This window comes from Corvus hawaiiensis, chromosome 5 (genome assembly GCF_020740725.1).
Source record: "Corvus hawaiiensis isolate bCorHaw1 chromosome 5, bCorHaw1.pri.cur, whole genome shotgun sequence".
NCBI lineage: Eukaryota > Metazoa > Chordata > Aves > Passeriformes > Corvidae > Corvus > Corvus hawaiiensis.
The window spans coordinates 48,497,787-48,517,671 of NC_063217.1; the positions used below are offsets into that span (position 1 = coordinate 48,497,787).

Genomic DNA, 19,885 nt, shown 5'->3' on the forward strand with positions numbered 1-19,885 from the left:
CTTCACCAAATCAATTGAATCCCCCATACCTATTCCAGAAAAAAAATACTCAAATCAATTTAATCTCACCAGTTTCCTCTAACATATATTGTGTTGCTGGCACTGGGTTAAGAAGGACAGATATTAATTGTTTTAAGGACAGCAGATCTTACACCTTTCATCAGAGATGGGTAATGACTAGGGACCAATTAACATCTCACACCACAGCAAAATAAACACCTACTAATAAACTTGAAGCTGTACTCTTCAGTAAAAGCAAAGCATGCTCTACTGCTAGCATTATAGGTATAAACTTGACTACTGTCAGGAGTCTCACCAACCCACCAGTCTGCCACAGTTGGCATCATTTCTCATGCTTATGTGGAAAGAGGCATGCAGGGCTAGGAGAGTTTCTTCCCAACAATGGCAGCTGCTAAGAGGAACAGCCCCCCATGTCACCACCTTGGTCCACCTTTACTGTAGGCTAATCTACGTTCCTGACTTTTCAAGACCCCTGTAGGTGAAGAGCAGTCTCTATCTTTCCAAGACAGTGCTAGCAGAGTCAGCTGCTACATCAGGTGTATTGTGTTTCACAAAGGTCAGCTGCCGTGGCACACACCTGCCTTATGGATATTGGAGACCAGCATATTTTGGAAGCAAGTAGATGAAGTTGCTCAGGTCCTAGTGAAGTACTGATATTCAGAAGGAGAAATTTGCTAGATTGCTGGTAACAGGTGGAAATACAAAGCAGATGAGATCTACAATCTGTGAGACAAAATGGTTTGTCTCCTAAGTGCCACAAGAACCCACAACACAATAGGCAAGAGAAAAGTCAAACCTTGTTGACACGAAAGAATAGAGCTCTGGATGCACTGAACACACAAAGCACATTGTTGGGTTGGCTGTTAATTTTCTAACCTAGAAAAGCTGTTAAAAAACAGAATTAATAAAATAACTGATTTAATGCAAATTTTGAGGCCATTATCAAGCTAAGTCAGAATGTTGTTTTATCACTACTATGTAAGAGTGATATATGTGGAACAGTCCAGCTGCAAACAGTTGCATTTCACTCCAACTGTTTCTACTGATAGAATGCAAGATTGGATGACTTTCTGAATAATACATTGGTTGTTGATAGCAACAGCACCATCAAAAACAGGGCATTTATATTTGTTCTTACTGGAAAACCTGGCTGATTAGGTTATGTCCTATGACATAGCTTGAAGCCTGCAAAATGGACCTTACAGTAACTTTCTCACTGCAGCAGCCCAAAAAGGCTTTTAGCAACTGAAAGGCTCTCTCACTAAATAGCTCCATGTTTCAAAAGGTCCAATCCTCCACTGAGGAAAAGGGAATATAGTACAGGCAATATGAAGTTCAAGTCATCTCTCACAGCCTTCATGTCTGTGTCTATTTTAATTTTTCTTATAATCTACACATGGGCCTCCATGTTCTCAGATGCATGGATGATTAACAAATGGTACCATTCTGTCTGAAGTTTGAAGTCACTTTTTAGTCACCAAGACATAGGAGTCAGCTATTTGCTCAACTGAAGTAACGATTAGGTATGAAGTATAAAACGGTACAGAAAATATGGCTGAACTTTTTAAAGTATTTACATTTCCATTCTAATCATCTTGACACCTGGGAAATATATAGCACACCAATTTTCTTTCTTTCTTTCTTCAGTAAGAATCCTGGAAAGAAATTAGGCTCTAAGAAATCCTTTTATTTCCTGGTGACTTTTATCAAACCCAAGCAAGAACGTATTTTCTACTTGTAATAGTGCAGAGTTTATCTACTGAAATCCATTCCGACAGAGCTCATAGCCATTCTCAAAGGTATTGCAGTTAACATGGGGTAACAGCACCAATGGGATGTACAGATCAGCAGTGAGTAGATCAATATGTGTTTCCAAGATATCTCATCTTCATGGGTGGGCACTGACCTGAAACCCCCAAGCTCTTTTAGGCACTTCTGGCACATTTTTTCAATATGTTAAACAACTACTTTGACACTGAAGGTACCATCTGATACAGGAACATGGCTGTTCTCAGCAGCAGCTCCTGCATTCAGTGTTCACTTCTCTGCTAAAGAACTGACCATTTTAAAAACACTGATCAGTGTAAATTTATTGTGGTTCTTCTTGGAACTTCTGGCCCAAAGCCACTTCTCACAGACGGACCAATTAGTCTTGCATTCCTTGATTTTTGAGTCTCAGGAGTGCAGGGAGAGAGTGAAGAAAGGCTGCTGCACATCTGGCTTGGAGTTGAAACTGACACAGAGAGCAACATCTGCCACTCTCAGCTCTAAGGCTCACCAGAAAAAACAATCTGAACCATATCTGAACAGATATGGACCTGTTTTAAAGGACTTGTTACAAGTGGACAGGAGGTGGAAACCTAAAAGTCTGATCCAAAGTCTCTCCAGTCCCAGGTGATAAATTCACAAAACATTGAAACATTCCAGACACTTTTTCTGATGAGTCCTAACATCTGGAAAATGTCACAGTAGCAGGAGAGCAGGCTGGGCATTACCAGGTCTTTCTGTCACTGGTGAAGGAATAGACACTGGATGATGAGTGCTCCATCATCTATACCCCAGCATGGATCTATACCAAGCAACTCAGATGCAGGCACCATCCATCAGTGACAAATGGTTGACTTTGTAGAGATCACATTACCAACCTCAAAAAAGCATGAGATTTCTATGAGCTTGCACAGAAATTCTCTTAGTCATGCAACAGAGAAAAGCAGAAGAAATCTTCAGCAGATTTTCTAGCAGGACTTTTTTAAAATATAAAAAATCAACTTCAGAAGTGTGTCAGCAGTTTTTTAGCAGACGCTTTTGAAAAACCATTTAGTTGGTCTTTTTCCTTTGTAGTTGTGTGCATACAGTTCCAGTGGAAACTGAAATATTAGTTGAACTTTTTATACTTTTTATTTTATATAGAGATATACAAGAACTAAAACAAGCATCATAGGGAAACCCTAGATCATTGAATTAGATAAAATTGCAACAAAGCAGTCATATATTAAGTTTAAAATAGGTAAGGACTAGCAGCTAATAGAAAACAAGTGCTCAGCAAGCACCCCAGCATGCTTATTCTGCACAAGATTTATTTTGCTTTCAAAGCACACTTCCTGACACATTAAAATAAGCTATTTAAAGGTACTTCTGGAAGGAATAGGAGTGCAGACATACATGCATACATTCTTCCTGAGGCATAAGCTCAGCCTCCCACACCCAACCTGCTTATCCCTGCATCCAACCAGATCTCCTGGCGTATCTGCGCACATAAGCATCACTAATCCGCCTCAGTCAGAATGAGCCAGGTTAGCTTACAAGTTTAAAGGCTCAGCTAAGCAGATTCGTTTTGCCTGAAATAGATTAGGAAGCACTCACACAAGCAGTTCCACACACAAATTAGAGGTGAATAATCTCCCTCAGGGGCACAGGGCAGGCAGCATGCAGCCACAACATGCAGTTGGCAGAGAACTCAATGCCCACTATGGCCCAGTCACATTCACCTGGGAAAGTAGTAAGAGCTCACTTCAGATTCATGCTTTGTTCTGTTCCACAGTTTCCCCATGTTGATAAGACCCACCAAAAGTCAGCCAAGGATCTCAACCATTGTCTTAGGAAGTAGGTGGCATCTACAGCCTACAAAGTTTTATACGTAACACACATCTCAGAAATGGTAAGTACCATAGAGGTGATATGTAGAAATGAACTGCTTCCACTTCCCTTATTTAATCAGAGAACAAGCTGTAAATGCAATTAAAATGCAAAATATTTTCCAAGTGATAAAATTCTTTTGTTGTTATTTTCTTTGTGATAAACATACGAGGAAAAGAGTACTGGTCAATTGGAATTGCCAGAAAGATCCTATCTCACTATTCTAATTCATGGGCTTCCTGCTTCTTTAGCAGTCACTTATAAAAGTGAATATCCTGAGAAAGCTCATGAGGAGAGATAATTTCAAGGAAGAAAAAAAAAAGTTCATGCCTATATGCAGATGGCAAATTTACCACAGAATTTACTACTTGGACAGAGTGCTTTGCTCCCAACTTTACTCTCAATTCTAAAAAGGGGTTTTTTTTAAACTTCCTTAAGTTGTTCCAATAATCTCACAAATTTAACAAAATATAAGACAAGTCTGCAAATACACTGAAAGCATAAGCAAAGGTATCAATAATCCCATCATCAGTGGGTTCAAGGAGATGTGCTGTGCAAGGGCATATGTATTCCACAACCAGAACTATAAAAAAGGGTCTTTCTAAAGGTAAATGTTTTAGTGGTTTTTCTACCACTATATTGCATTCACATGTACCTGCTTCTGTTCTGCTACCACTTCTTGTTACTCATGCCTCCAAGAAGGTCTGAGAGAAAAATTTTTGCTCTAGCATTTTTTTATTTACAAGAAGAAAGCAAAGCAATCACGGAGAGCCTTGGATGCAGACATGTGGGCAGGACTCCTACACTGTTCAGGTTGATGACAGAACTTAGAGCACGCCTCAGGGAATGGAACATCATCAAGAACGTTCCTACCTTTTTCGTTTGTTTGGGTTTTTTGGTGTTTGACTTTTCATTTGTTTTCATGGAGTGGTTTGGGTTTTGTTCTTTTTTAGCAGATCATAGATGCATGGAAGAGATTAGAAGGTAGAAGAATTAGGAATTTTTATCTACAAAATGCAGTAATATTGTCCAGGAATACATGCTGCTCTTACCAAATCCCCATCAACAAGCAGCAAAAGATCACAGCTGAAACAGCTGAACGTAGAAACAGCTACAGACTTCTAATACTCACAGAAGTGGTAATAAAGTAGAAGAAATAAAATGCCAACTGAATCTTTTCTGTTCTGGTAGCAGCAGTGCCATACACTGTTTCAAGAGTGACCTGGAATCATCCAGCCATTAACACAAAACCCTCAAAAATCAACACTTGCAGACAATGTGTTAATTTTATAAAATACTTACTAAAGTTTAGAAGATGCAATGAGAGTCAAAAATACCTGGAGAGAAGTTTCTTTGTTTTGAAAAGCATCTGCAGCTGGATTTGAGCATTCAATTATTTGCTTCTGTAGTGACCACACACTCGGTGACCATATGCTTCAGTAGTAATGAACAACAGCAGGGATAGTGAAAGATGGTAACAAAGTAGTCTGTAAAAGTTCCACCTAAACTCTTAAAAGAAAATCCAAAGAAAGAAGGACATATCTTTCCAAGTGCTAACATATCCTAAAAAAGGCTGTAGGAAATGATTCTATTCCTGCTTGTTGACTTACTACCTCTATCCTCTTCACTATACTTTCCCCATGACTGAAATGCTCCGTGCTGCTCCTGCCTCAGTGCATTTCTGAAAGTCTACTGAAGTCTTTTGGATCTGCAGAAGTAAAACAACCCCAGATTTTGTTTTTCAATATGCACATTATCGCCTCCTAATTAGTTACCAGTAGCCTTCATGCCCAGTACATAAACATGAAATCCAAAAGCAGCTGCTTTTATTTGTCCTTCACAGGGAAAGTCCCTTCTCCAAGTACAGGTTTGACAAATATCAACCAGGATCTCTCACTATCAGTACATGCATTCCTTTCCAGAAGGAATAAGCCAAGTGGCTCTCATACAGTGGAGTCCATCATTTATACTGTCTAAAGAACAGAATTTGCTCAACAGAATTCACAAATCTCAGACCAAGGAGAGAAGATATACATTTAGCTGCTTGCAATGGGATTGATACGCTCCTTATGAGTTCACCCACTACTGTTTAAGAAAATTAGAAGCAGCAACACAGGAAAGAGGTGACTGAAAAATTGTGTTTTGAAAAGAAATTGCAAGGTGAAGTTAGAAGCTGCGTATCATAACAGATGTACATTCCAAGTACATGTGGCAGTGTAAAACTAGAAGTGAACTAAGCATAAGGGGATAGCAAGGGGAAAAAACGTGAAGTGCAGAATAAATTACACAGTCTTAGAGGAATTATAGATAATTCATTACTAGATACAGAGTAAACAGGATCAGATCTGTTCAGCGCCTGTAGGCAAGAAAGTGCATTATTGATTTACTGTATTATGCAAGGCTTGGAGAAAGACGACGACTCAGGAGTAAGTGTTCCAGCATATCAATTTTTATATTTAGTAACAGCTGAAACAAGCAGAAATGGACACTTCATAACATTAGTACTAGGTTGTTTATTTTATGCTTCAAGATAAATTGGCTTTGTGCACCAAGAAGAGGAAAACTGTCATAAAGGCCAAGAACTCAATTCCTTAATTTAATAATATTTAAAGCTTCTCTAACAATGGAGATGAGTCCAACCAGCATTGTCCTTGCAGCATACTGTCAATATTATTAGGACAAGAATTACATAAAGGAAACTAACAAGTAAGATGTTAAACCAGTCAGCCAGTGAAATTCACTAATCAGACTAACTAATGTCTAAAGTAGCTGAAGTGCTTATAAGGAAGTATTTTCAAAGAGTGTTCATCTCTCTTAACTCCTTTTAACTGACATACCCAACACAGGCTGGTGTAAATCCGTATATGATCCTGAAATGTACAGGTTGCTAAAACCCAACTCAAGTTTCACATCATGTGAAAGTTGCAGAAGTCTATTTACCTTTGCACAGGACTCTTTGCCAAGTCCTTTGGTGCTGATACGACAGATCAACAACGGGATCCAAGGAGAGTTATTGATGAAATAAATGAGCAAAAGCAAATTCAAAGTAGAAGATTACAAACAACAGGCACTCTCATTGTGACTAGTAGAGACAAAAAACATTACCTTGGGACAGCAATCAATTTTATAGAATTAAAACACAGAAAATACCAAAATAATGTCTTTTTTTTTATTCTAATGAGAAAATGCAAAGACTGTACTACAATCCTTGCACAAAATTTAAATAGAATGTTCTATTTGTGACAGTTTTTGCCTGATACCAGAAGCTGTTTGTCAGTCATCAATACAATTGCTAATATAAACCAAATAAAGAGACAAATGTCTTCCCATATTAACAGTACCTGCCTATATTTATAGCCATAGAAAGTTTTAAATGTGGAAAATAATGGACTCATAGTTGCAGGAATATCAATCCTGCCATTGTGATAGACAGCCTGTCAAGATGCAATAACCACTGTATACTTACACATTTAAAAAGCAGTCTGAATTTATACAGCAGTGTACCTGCCTTCCTCAGCATCAAGGCTATCTTAACTGGCCTCTGAGAACTTGCTTTTTAAAACTAAAAGTGTAGTTGCATTCAAATGGCATGAGTAAATGCACAAAATCTGAGGGTTTGTGAATAGAGGTGGCTAAATAAAAGTGCAAAAATAGCAGTGTGTCCTTACTGTTCCCTCCTCAAAAAACTATGCCAACTACAAGTGCAAGTGAAGTTTGACACCATCTGTCACCTAATTACACCTTATATAATATATGTCATCAGGACATTTGCCATAGCCATCCCTCTGCAAGTGATGGCACAAGGTTTCAATTGTCAGCTACCTACATTTTCCTGCTCATGGAACCAGTCACAATCATGTGTAAAGGCTACATGTACCGACACAAGACCTTTTCAGACTATGGCTAAAATAAATTCGTAACAGACAGCCAAGGAATTGCCATCACTTCTTTATTTCTCAGCTCTTCCCATAAGCAGGTACTGCTACTGTGCATTATTTTCCGTAATTCCTACACTTAGAATTTTAATTCTGAGAATCAAACGTCAGCTACACACGCTGGAATAGCATCGGTTTCACTGAGTAAGTGGAAATCTAGCATACATGAGAAATTTTGAAAGTGTGATTTTCTACATGAGCAGACAAGAGAGGACAACTAAGAGTTTGTTCCTTAAGTTACAAGAATCTGATGGATTCTTGACTGGGTTTTAGCATTTCTGCAACTCACTATTTCACAAACAGCCACTCTGTGCACTAGCTGTGATGCAACAACTAAGGTCCAAGATTTGTCTTCCTGTGCTTACAGCAATCAAACCTCCTGCCATAAAATGAGCTAATACCTCTAATATATTAATACACATTTTACATCTTTGCTCTCTCAGAACAGGGTTCACGGCTGGTTTTCCTTTGGTGGTAGTGAGGAAATTGTTTGGGGATTGTTTTAGATGCCATGGGATCATAAAGGATCTGAAACATTCCATAACCCAAGTGATTTTTGCTACCTTTGTGGGGTCATTGAGTCAATGTAACAGCTCAGAACAATTAACTACAGTTTCCAACAAAAATCACTATACTTCTTTGCCTACATTTTTTCACAGATGGAAGGCTGCTATTTTACTTTATTTACAAAATTAAAGGTCCACAAGAAACTTGAAAGTGGACTACTACTGGGAGGAAAAAATAATTAATGTAACCATACCAGCAATACAGAATAGTGATAAGATTAATGTTATGTGTTGCATAAAAAAGGTTTGAGGAAGACTTTGACACTGAAACACATAAAAAATCATTATGTTCTTCATAAAGAAGGATGCCTCTTCTGTAAGTTTGTCCCCAGTGGAAGGTACAGTCACCAAATGGCCAGACTCTTCTCAGTTTGGAAAAGATTACCTCTGCATTTCTAGTAAGAATCAACCTGGAAGGTAGTTTATTTTTTTCTCCTCAGGCTAACAAATATCCTTATGTGCAGCTTTATTATTTTCTCTTGGAATTCAATGCATTTAGAAACTCCACAAAGATAGAGTACAGCAAATACATGTTAACTACTCCTTCTTCTGAAGGAAAAAGTGCCAAATGTGCAAAATGTTAACCAAGATATACAAAGTACTTAAAAATCAACCCGTGTACAGGTTTCAGTGCACTCATTTGATCCTAAGAAATTTTTAATGAGAAATTTAAAAGGCAGTGTGTATGTACACATAAGCAAGATAAAAAAATCTTGGTTACAACAATGGAACAAAGAACTTCTCTGACCAATAAAACTTGCAAAACTTAATCAGTTTGTAACTGCCAGTTGTTGCTGCTTTCTTGAGCTCCCAAACAAAAATTGACACCAAATCAACTGCAAGTAAATATATAGACACATACAGATATTTAAAATAAATAAATAAATAAAATTGAGCCTCAAACATGCATAAGCAGCAGGTAGAATCTTTCCATATAGTTCACTTGATAGAGGCTAAGTGGTTTGCCAGTTCATGTTTTGTTTCAAATTCAGCTGGCTCATCACACTAACTGTGATGCTCTGCACTAACTTAGCAATGTGCATGATTTGCACATTTTAACATCTTGAATTGCCCATGATATGCAAGGGATCTTTCCAAGTAGAAAAAATAATTAGTGACCAATCTTCCATCAGTAAACTACCACTCAAAATTAGGGGTTGTTATACCTTTAAGATAAATAAATTACAGAATTCCTTTCCCAGCTCCTGCACTTATCCTTCGGTCCACGTTGTCTAGCTGTTTCCTTTCTTCTTCAATTTAAGCCACTTAACCAAAACCTGCTCAAGAAAAATATTTTGTTGTCACTACAGATACTGTGGGAAATAGCTGTAGCTGTGGGTGGAAAGCAGATGGAAAATGCTTTGGTATACATTAGTTATGACATGTTCAGGAAGTCTCTTCTACACTCCATCCTGAATTGTGAGTATGGGCATAAGCATTTAGAGGAAGGAAAGGTGTAATCTGCATCCTCTGGGGAGACTGGGGGCAGGGAGAGGCACAAACTGACTATTACTGACAACTATGCATCTGGGAGGCAGCACAGTAGGAAATGGAAAGCAAACAATGGAAGTGACCAGGCAAGCAGATGGAGCCAAAAAGCTTGGGGGAAAAAAAAATAATCAAGTGACAGCTGCATTAGTTGGCACACAGTTCCCAACCGTTGGCAAAGACACTGCACACGTACTTGTGAAGATGTGGCACAAAAGAAACTGAAGCAGTAAGGTCCAAGAGGCTACAGAGACCATTTTGTTAAATGTGTTAAAAAGGTAGGGAACGGTTCTGATTTTTATCCCAAGTCCAGATGAGAGAATTTCCGCAAGTCACTATCTTCCTTGTGCCTTATTTCTCCAGTTACATGACATGGGGATCACGTTTTTAAGGTACCTGGAATACCCCTACAAATGTTTTGCCATCTTGCAGTCACTTGAGACTTTTCTCTGTGCTTTTCTCACAAAGAAAATACTATGTGGAGAAAATGTGACCTAGTGGGAAAACTGCTGAATACACTCTGAGGAGATTTTGTTTCCATGCTCAGATTTGCCAGGGGCCTGAAGAAAAACCTTCATCTTTTTCACTTTCAGAGTCTGTTTCCCCATTTATAAAGTGATGTTTATTACATACACTTCCCTGAAAAAGAGCTTTGAAAAAGTGAAAGGTAAATAAAGAATCAAAAATGTCATTACTTTGTGAACCCAACTTCTTCCCGCATTACAAGTCTCACACTCCAATTTCTCCCCTCAGGGTCCATCAACATGCCCACAGAATGTAAACAAGGTGTATTTACACATGTTTTCTAGACTGCTCGATGCAATGGTATGTATGTACATTTCATAGCGAACTCCTTTATCTTAGCAACAAACAGGTGAAAGAGTGATTCTGTCAGAGGCCTGCCCAGCAAAGTCAGCTATGATGAACTTAACTGTGATAGCAAGTTCCTGTGAAATCCAGACTTGTATCTGTAGCAATGTAGCGTAGCTGTGCTTTGAACTCTGACAACTCTGACTCTTTAAATTTAGGTTTTTTGAGCATTACATCTCTTCCTTCTTCTTTTCACTTTTTGTTCTCATTGACAGTTGAGTGTACTGGTTATATGTTTTTTTTCCCTCTAGCATTTTCCCATCCCAGGAGGGCCTGATGACCAGGATGACACCTACCCACAAACCACAAACAAAGGAAAAAAAATCAAAACATCATAAGGTCTGTATGTCAGGATCAGTTAGAGGAGAAATGAAAAAAGACACATCTGCATTATCAGAGCAAAATCTGATGAGGGAGATTCAAACCAGCATTTCTTTCTCCTCACTACAGCATTCTAAGACATCAGGACAGAACAACATAAGCGATGATGGATTCTAGGATATCAGCTCCTAGGTGTAGTCCTGCTTTTTCCATATAGTTGTTAAATTTTTGGGAGAGACATGGAAATAATGCAGGGAGCAGACCCTGGTGCTCGGGCATCTCTTCGCCAAACTCAGGGGAAAGTATATTAAGCCTGCAAAATCATATTCCTTCTGCCTTTCTCTCCTTATCCTTAATCACACAGTGGCCTACACACCACAACAGAGATGGAAGATGCCCCCACTCGAACAATTTCTCAGTGCTCTTCTAGAAAAGGAAGAGATGAGCACTTACACCCTTGCAGGTACAAGCAGGAACTGAACCCAGCCCTGAGTGCTCAAGCCATTCCCTTTCCCACAAAGGGTAGGGACTCTCACTACCACCATTAGAGAAAAACCAAATCAATCCTGTTCATTTAGGCTCCCATGATTAGCTCTGTGCTCTGGGCTGTGAGCCAGCATACCACAGCCTCAGTCTGTAGTATGAGACACATTCTTTTACAGTAGCTGCTTTACATTTCTAAAATAAGGAGAAAATACCCCTCTGCAAACACTTCTTTCTCACGTGGGATCAAACATTTGGTAAGTACAAAAACACAACACCAGTGAGACAGCCATCCTTCATTCTTGCTAGGTCCTTCAGTCAGAGTAACTGCAGGCTTGGGAGAAGGGGAAGAGGAGGCAGGGCGAAACCAAGACAAAGAGGCAGGCAGGTTCAAGAACTGCTGTAGGTCCCTTAGAGAGTCCCAGAGGAAGAGAGCATTGAAATCCGCTGCTTTTTAGATGCTGAATGGCAGTACCTCAAGTAAGGAAAAAAGCCTTAAAAAATAATTTTAAAACAGTAGTTGTAAGCACACATAGTGAGTCTGTGTGTAAAAGAGGTTATATAACCTTTCATTAAGTCAGATTTATCTGAATAGTTTTTAATATAGTGAACTCTTACTGACTCACCCTGAAGGCTAAGATCTTGCTATGCTTTTCCTCAAAGCATTATTGTCAGCATTAAGTCGCTGATAAAAATGAGAGATTTCATATGTAAGTGCTGACACAACCCTAACTACAGAGTTCTGTGCAGCATACGGCACAGCTGTAATTAAAAAGACAGCCTACATCAAGTAAAAAGCTTTACCACAAATCTTTTTAGTGGATCAATACAATATCATCAGTGACATCTCAACAGGGATGATAAAGGAAAAAGGGGCTTCCTACGGAATTAAGAAAACTTATATGTATTTATTAAAAAAAAAAACCTCTTGAACTCTGTGGAGAAGAAGTTGTTAAATTGATACTCTAATTCTAATATTAAATACAAAGAGCATAACATGTCAATATGTGAGATGTTTGTTTCTCTGTCTTGCACTACAGTGCAACTGCAAAAGTATTTAAGGTAACACACAAAACACCACGAAAACTGAAATAAAAACAGTACTGAGGAAACAATTGTTTAAAAGCTTCAGAACAGAAGTTTAACAAAATCTACAAGAAACAAAGTCTTCACAATTACTTTACCAAAACAATGAGCAGACCATAGCATTTGGCTTACAAGGGTGCAAGATATTTTCAGAAAAGTGTTGCAAGAATGACCAGAACAGTTCACACCACGTGTTTTATTCTTTATGTGTCCCTGAACACCATCTCCCAAGGTTGAATGTCAACAAGTTCTAAGTCACAGCACAAAGTCACAATAAGTAAAGTCTACTACTTAGAAAAACAAATATTCATAGGAACTAGTAGGTAAGAAGTTTCTTGGAGGGCCTTTCAAACCAGCCAAGCCAAGCACACAAACTCAGTTTTGCTCCAGTGATATTACTGCTCAAGAACCTGAAGCTCTCTGTTGCTGTGATGACATTTCCCTCTCCATGGCTCATTGCTGCCTTGTGAAATTCAATGAGTAAAATGCAACCTTGGAGAAGGAGGGAACAGGGGGGAGAGTTACTAAGATTTTATATGGAAAGTTGATCAAAATTGACAACACTTAATTTGAACCCCAGAATCTCATAGTCTTTAATACTATTAACAGGACTGTGTGTGGTGTAGCACTTGTAATAGCATTTCTAAGAAAGCAATTGTACTCAAATCAAAATTTGCAACGTCAGCCTGTTGGGATGAAGAAAAAGTGTACCATTCTGGTAAACCATCCCAATTATGACTTTTAGGAAATCTCATTTATTTCTGAAATTGATTTTTTCTAAATTCTGCTTTGAGCAGGAGGACAGTGCAATGGTTTTGCTGTCTCTTACACTGCTGTTCTTCTGATAATGACAATATTGATGCCAGTAATAACATTTTACCACAAAATGTTACTGTTTGCTAGGTTGTCATCATTTTTCCTGTTTTGCCAACAGGAAAAAAATTATGTACTGAAGGAAAAGACAGAAATTACTTTAGCTTGATAAAGACCCAGGAAAATCAAAATACTACTATAGGATCTTTAGAGTTAATAGATGACAATGCAACAAGTGCTAGATTAGGGCTTTGTGGGGAGAACAGTCTGAATCAAAAGAATGAGCAGTACGATTTAGCTCTGAATGCTGAATACTGTTACTGAACCTCCATCTTGGGGTTACAGCATGGGTACAACCCTGTGCTGTGCTATGCAGATGGTCGGAGTAGATAACCACAATATTTCCTCTAACCTTAAAAATCTGTATGTCCTTTTTCCCCTGGCTCAGTTCCTCGGCATAGTCTGTCATCTCCCACACACAGAAGGCTTCCTCCCTCTTGGTTTTATGTTCTTACCACCATCTCCACATTCAAATACCACCAAGAAATGTTCTTTGCCCAATTATTCAGAAGTCTGTTGCTATTTAAACTTATTCTTCGGAGTATTCACAGGCCATTTTACCATGTCTACCCTTCTGATTACAGTAGGACTCCTTTTCTGAACATGTAACACCATGCACCTCCAGTCTCTCCCCGTTAGGCCTGCAAGACTCCTTCACTGTTAAGCTGCTGGCAGAGAGAACAGCCCACCTGTGCTGAGAAGGACCAGTTTAAAATGAACAAAAAACCACCCTATAAATCATCATTCTTTCATAAAAATCATAGGCCATCATACTTCAAAATTTAGCAAAGTCTTCTCTCTCCAGTTGTAATTACACTAACCTCTTAACACACAAAGTGGCCGTAAGATGGCACAACCAAATAAGCTGCAAAAAACCGTATCTGCTTGGCTAGCTGAAATACTTCATGACTTGTTCCTTGCTTTTGCTGTACCATACAAAAAACAGGGAAAGTAGGTATCTCCATAAGAAACAGGAGTTTCAGTCTTCAGCATCTGTACAATACAGCATTTAAAGATAAAAATCTATTTACAAGAAGAATTAACTTTAAATTTACTAAAGGTTTTGACCTAAAAAGACCTAATTGTTCTCTTTTTTAAATTGGGTATATCTAGACTGATATTTTCATTTCATTCTACGAAAAGAATACTTTAATTTTTATTTTGGGGGGGCGGTTTAAACATTATTCTTAGCAGAGCTAAATTTAGCCATGTGGGAGTCACCAGATTCCCTTTAGACACATCTGAACTCCTATCTAAAATGCAGAATTATGATCACAAATTATATTTCTTAGAGGATGAAGCCTGACATTCAGATTCCATAATAAATTTCTAATGATACCAATTTGGAGGGCAGCATGAAACAAATAAGAAAACACAAATCCCAACTATAACACTTGTCCATGTGTATAAATGCATACACACTGCATGTTATCTGCAAAAGTAAAACAGAATCTGTGATTGGCAGCTGGGCAAGATTCATACATATATAGATAATAAAAAAGTGGCTTACAGCAATGTTTTCCACCTTCAAATAAAACACCTGCCTGTTTCTAGTTCCTTATAACTTACTGCTTCTCCCCTTAATATCCAATCTTTAGCGTTCTCAAGTCTTCGTTCAACTTCACACAGTACTCCTTTTTTTTCATATTCCTTCTCCACTATTGGTACTTTTCCAGTTTAAGATGAGGGCTTTAAATGCAAGAATACAGACAACTACACTCTTATAAAATAAGCATGTCTGACAAATTTTGAAGAGCAAGATATGTCATGCATCCATTTCCATGGTCCCATTATTTTATTCTGGACTTAAGTCAAGTTAGGTTTAGGTGAGACCCTAAAACAATCTGCAATTGCCAGCAACCTAGTATTTATCTGTTCCTACTGAAATCACCTGGAGTGGAAGGGGAAGCTATTAATCAATCTGGTCAATTCCTCATTAAGTAATCAGATGCAGAAACCCTCAACTGATCTGGAAGGTCAGGCAGAGCGAGAAAACCAGTTTAGAAGATCATTATCTTCTGTCTGTAGCTACACAGGCGTTCAAAAATAGCAATGCTTTTCCACTGTATTTTTGGAAGGAGATCAGTAAACAAAAGTATGGGGTTTCTCCTATTGTGAATGCTTGTGACCAATCAGTAACAGTTCTGGGTTCCACAGAAGCTGGTATGGTTATGCAAAACAGCACATACACACAAAAACCTAGTACTATGATATTTCAGGAAAATCAAATTAAACTTGACAGCTGAAAAAGCTTCCAGAAGACATCATTTTGTCAAGTATTTCTCTGCGAAACACTTCCACAGGTTCTGTTAAAACAGGTAAAAAGTAAGCAGAAGCACCAATTTTTATAAAATGGATATAATTATCTTGATCCTTTTTTTTTTTTTTTTTGGTTGGTTGGTTGGTTGGTTTTGGTTTTTTTTTAATAAAGGCATCAAATTTGTTAGAAGATTCCTTTTGCTGACACTTTGGGAGACACTTTAAACATACAATATTTTAAGTCTACAAAATTGTCTCACTAGATGGTGTGCACAATTAAACCAATTTTGCAAATGTTGAAGCCTAATGACCAAGGTTAATTTTCAACAGTGAATGTACCATTTAAGACAAAGCCAGTTTCTTTGTGATTTTAAGATACCATTTTACTATAATGTTTACCTCGATGATTCACATGCTCAAAGTCTCATTCTCATGACAATTTCTTTAGAAAACAAATCCTATTCAGGGCTATTGTAGTGGCTACCACTACAAATATCTTCTGGCTGAACAGTAAGACAGAAACACTCGTTTTAAATCTGGCAAAGTGCAGGCTTTTGTTATTTAAGCACCAGAGCACCAGGAGGTGCCAGGACCTAAAATAAAAGTGCTGCTGCACATAAGGACCAGCTGTCCCATCCACCCGGATGTGACTGTGGGGCGGGAGCTGGGAGGCGACACAGGGGACACAGTGGGTGGCCATGGGCAGGGGCACCTTGGACTGTGTTACCCAAGGGTCACCGACACACGCCAGAGGCATTTTGGTGAGTCTCCAGTTGAACTTTTAGACTGCTAAATACAACTTCAACACTACTGATACTACTATTCAATTAGCTCTATTACTCCTTCTGCTCCCCTAATGCAACAGTACCTGCAGCACATATTTATTCAGTGCCATTTCAGAAACATTTCACTCTCCATAGAATAACTCTTTTCTCTTCCCTGCCCTAGTTACAGTTTCACACAGTTGTATGTTTTCAAGTGCAAGTTTGCACACAAAACACCATTTTACAAAAGAGCTTATTATCTGCCTTCTCTGAAAAATGTAATTCTTTTCAACTACTTTTGTCACTGACTTACACAGATTTTTCTCTTGAACTTCAGAACTTAATCCCCTAGCTCTTTATCATCATGTTTAGAATTCAAAACACAGCAGATCACATCAACTTTCTTGCAAATACTTTTATGATATACATTATGGTAGCAAAATTTCCATGTAGTAAAAACTAACCTTGAAAAAGATGTATAAAAATAAAAGCAAAGTAAAAGCAATCTATTTAAGCTTATTTTTCTCATCACATTAACTTCTTTAAATGGAAGTGATTTTTAATTATTCTCTCTCTTAAGCTAATAGCTGTGTTTCCTACTGCCTGTTAAGGCAATTTAAAATAAATAGCTGAAACACTGTGAGATTGTTGGCTTCACATGCACCTTTTTAAAAGTCAAATCACTAAACTCAATAATCACTAAGTTAATCCTGCAACTGGAGCTCAGTGAAGTGCTATCCCCTAACACCATCAACACCTTTGAATACTACTCCAGGTTCAAAAAACACTCTTGGGCTCATTCTGCTACTCCAACACAATGACCAGTTCTTCCAGACTGAAAAAACATATTGTACACTGGAGAAATAGGAATCTGGGTGTGTAAGGATAGGAATTACATGTGTAAGCTGGTGAGATAGAAACCTATTTCTACAAAGGGACTCATGCTCATTTCACAATGTCAAAAAAACCAAACCAAAACAAACACAAAAAAATGTAAATACAAACCCAAATCAAACAGCCAATAAGAATACGAATGTCAAGCCATACACAACAGGAGCAAGCGCGGCAATAGTATATTCTCTTTATAAATAAATAGATGTAATAAAATAAATGAGTGACAATCAATTTTCTTTTAGTTACCTTCACTGAGGTATAAATGGAAAACAAAACTAAAATCAATTGGTTTAAATCATATGTTTCCTGCTCACTGTTTTTTATCAAGAATTGGCTGAAGGAGCTTTCCAGTTTAGTTTAATAATAATCAGGTTCAACCATTTTTAATCCAGCCACCTTGATTTACTTCAGGCCACTGAAATCACTGCACATACGATCAGTTGAGAAATTGTTACGTGTTTGATCCTAGGTATTAGTTATTCAATCTCCTACTGTACACTGCATACTGATGTCCTCCAGCCAAAGCAAGTGTCATCCTCTAAACTTCAGCCTAATGAAGTTATGTTTTGACTGTTTCTTACTTCAAGGTCCCTGTGAGACATTTCTACTTCCTGATGTAATATTTTCCCTATCAGTTTTCACTCCAAAATAGGCACAACAGCAATGAAAATCCATTTAATACCTCAATGGTGTTTTTTTGTATTTAAGTTTTCATTATTATATGATTATGGCACATAATGGTGATCTCAAAAGGGCAAGTTCATTCTTTCACAATAATGGATAAAGACTTATGACTTTTCTGAAAGTAAAAAGAACTAGATACAAGCTATTAATACTCACTGTAACACACTTTGTACTTATACTACTCTCCAGTTAAACTGCAGATGCATGGTGTACCATGTATCTTGAAAGCTCTTGGAGTTTAACAACATGTTTCATCAGCCTAAAACAAATTGATTCAAAAAGTAGACCCAATTAAGCTCCCCAATTTAATTCACTGGATCACAGCTCCTAATGGCTTTTTCTACAGTAAAATCCATATTCTGATATGGAATGGTTTTTGTTTACTTCAGTTTGGTTTGTTTTCTAATTAGAGCCAGATTTCTACTTCCAAAGTATAACATATTAACAGAAAAAAATCCCCAGCATTTAATAGCAACCCATAAAGAACTGTTCTGTACTCTCCTCTAGGCACAAACTTGGACTACGTTTAGCATGGACCAAATTCTCGAGGAATGCATAAAGCATATGTGTTAACGTATTCTAAGTGGCCATCAGGAAAGGGGACAGGCTGGCAAACGAGATGTTACATCTTTGAGCATCTAGCAGTTTCAGAGCAACTCGAGGCTGCAATCAAAACATCCATTAGAGTGCTCCACGTTTCAGAACAAGCAAGCAAGTGGTTGTCAGTGCATCCAGTAAATCACCTGATCCTATTACAAAATCAATTACTGCAGCACATTTCTATTGCTACACAACCTGATAATGGCAAAATGATATTGGATAGCTACTCAAGGTCAAGAAAACTGCCAAAAATATCTGAAATTTTTCTTTTTATCATGTAAATCCAAATTATACAGCATCCTTTTAATGGTATAGTTAAAATTAAAAATATAATTACCTTCTTCGGCTGATTGAGACATTCAATGGATAGTCTCTGCAACTGCTCTGATGTATGACTGCAAGATAGAAGATTGGAGCAGCAGGTCGAACAGCCCAGCCTCTTCATTAAAGAAGAAATAATGCTGCAGCCACAGCCACACATTGACTTGCTCATCAGACGAGTTTATTCTTAAAGAAATTGGGACCAGTACTGTCCCATAAACACTCAAAATTGGCCAGCTGCCTCATTCTGCAGCTTCCTGGCTGAAATTAAGACTGCTAAACAGAGAGGGAAGAAAAAAAAAGAAAGAAAGAAAAAAAAAGGAATGTTTCTCAAAAAAAAGTCAGCCAGTCTCATCAGCAAGTAATACCTCGCATATAAAAAAGGGGTACATTTTTCCCTCTGCTCCTCTTTGCAAAGTAAGCTGCTTTGTAAAGACAGACAGCTGTCTAAGAGAGGAGCAAATTCAGGGATGGCAATCTCTCCAAACTGCTTGCTGACTACTCCTTCACTGGCTCTTGTCACTTCCAGTCTGTTTTGCCCTCCCCAGCAGCGCAGCCTATCCAGCCTGGGCCGTGGCCAGAGGAGGCTGTGCCAGCCCAGAGCCGCCCGCCCCACCCCGCACAGCCCCACGCGCTCGCCCACGGACCCGCCACGCCACAGCACAGAGCAGGTGCCTGCCTGCCTGCACACCTTGGGGGCTGCCAACCTGCTGAAACGCCTCTGCTGGAAAAGGACCTTCCAATTACACACGGGGGTGACAACGTCTGACTGCTACACTCCCAGACTGACTACTTGGAGCATCTGGGAAACGGGGGAAAAGTCTTCTTGGAAAGTCAGAATGCATGAGAAAAATGCTATCCAGGTCTACCAGATCCTGAAATAAGAATGGCTGCTACAAAGCTATGGGAGTGAGAACAACATCAGGAAAAGCCAACACAGATTTAAACCCAGGAAGAAAGAAGCATGAAAGGATTCATAGTAGAATGTCCAAAGGTACTGCAACCAAATCTCAAAGCAAGTTAGAGGCAGATTGTGTAAGCAGCTTTAATAAAGTCTTCAAGGAGCTCTTTGCTCTGAGAAAAA

At 38.4% G+C, this 19,885-nt stretch overlaps 1 protein-coding gene across 3 annotated transcripts in view; it reads right to left on the reverse strand.

Annotated features, from left to right (window-relative positions):
* Positions 1-19,885, reverse strand: part of FBXW7 (F-box and WD repeat domain containing 7) — a 180,081-nt gene that overhangs the window by 114,194 nt on the left and 46,002 nt on the right. The window contains exon 1 of one of the 3 annotated variants that reach the window (XM_048303626.1): positions 18,818-19,082. The exons of 1 other annotated variant lie outside the window; for it this stretch is intronic. In XM_048303626.1, coding sequence (XP_048159583.1) covers positions 18,818-18,973 — 156 coding nt within the window. In that variant the 5' untranslated portion in view covers positions 18,974-19,082. Of the gene's footprint in view, positions 1-18,817; positions 19,083-19,885 lie in introns of those variants that run through there. One more of the 3 variants, XM_048303628.1, reaches the window with a different exon arrangement.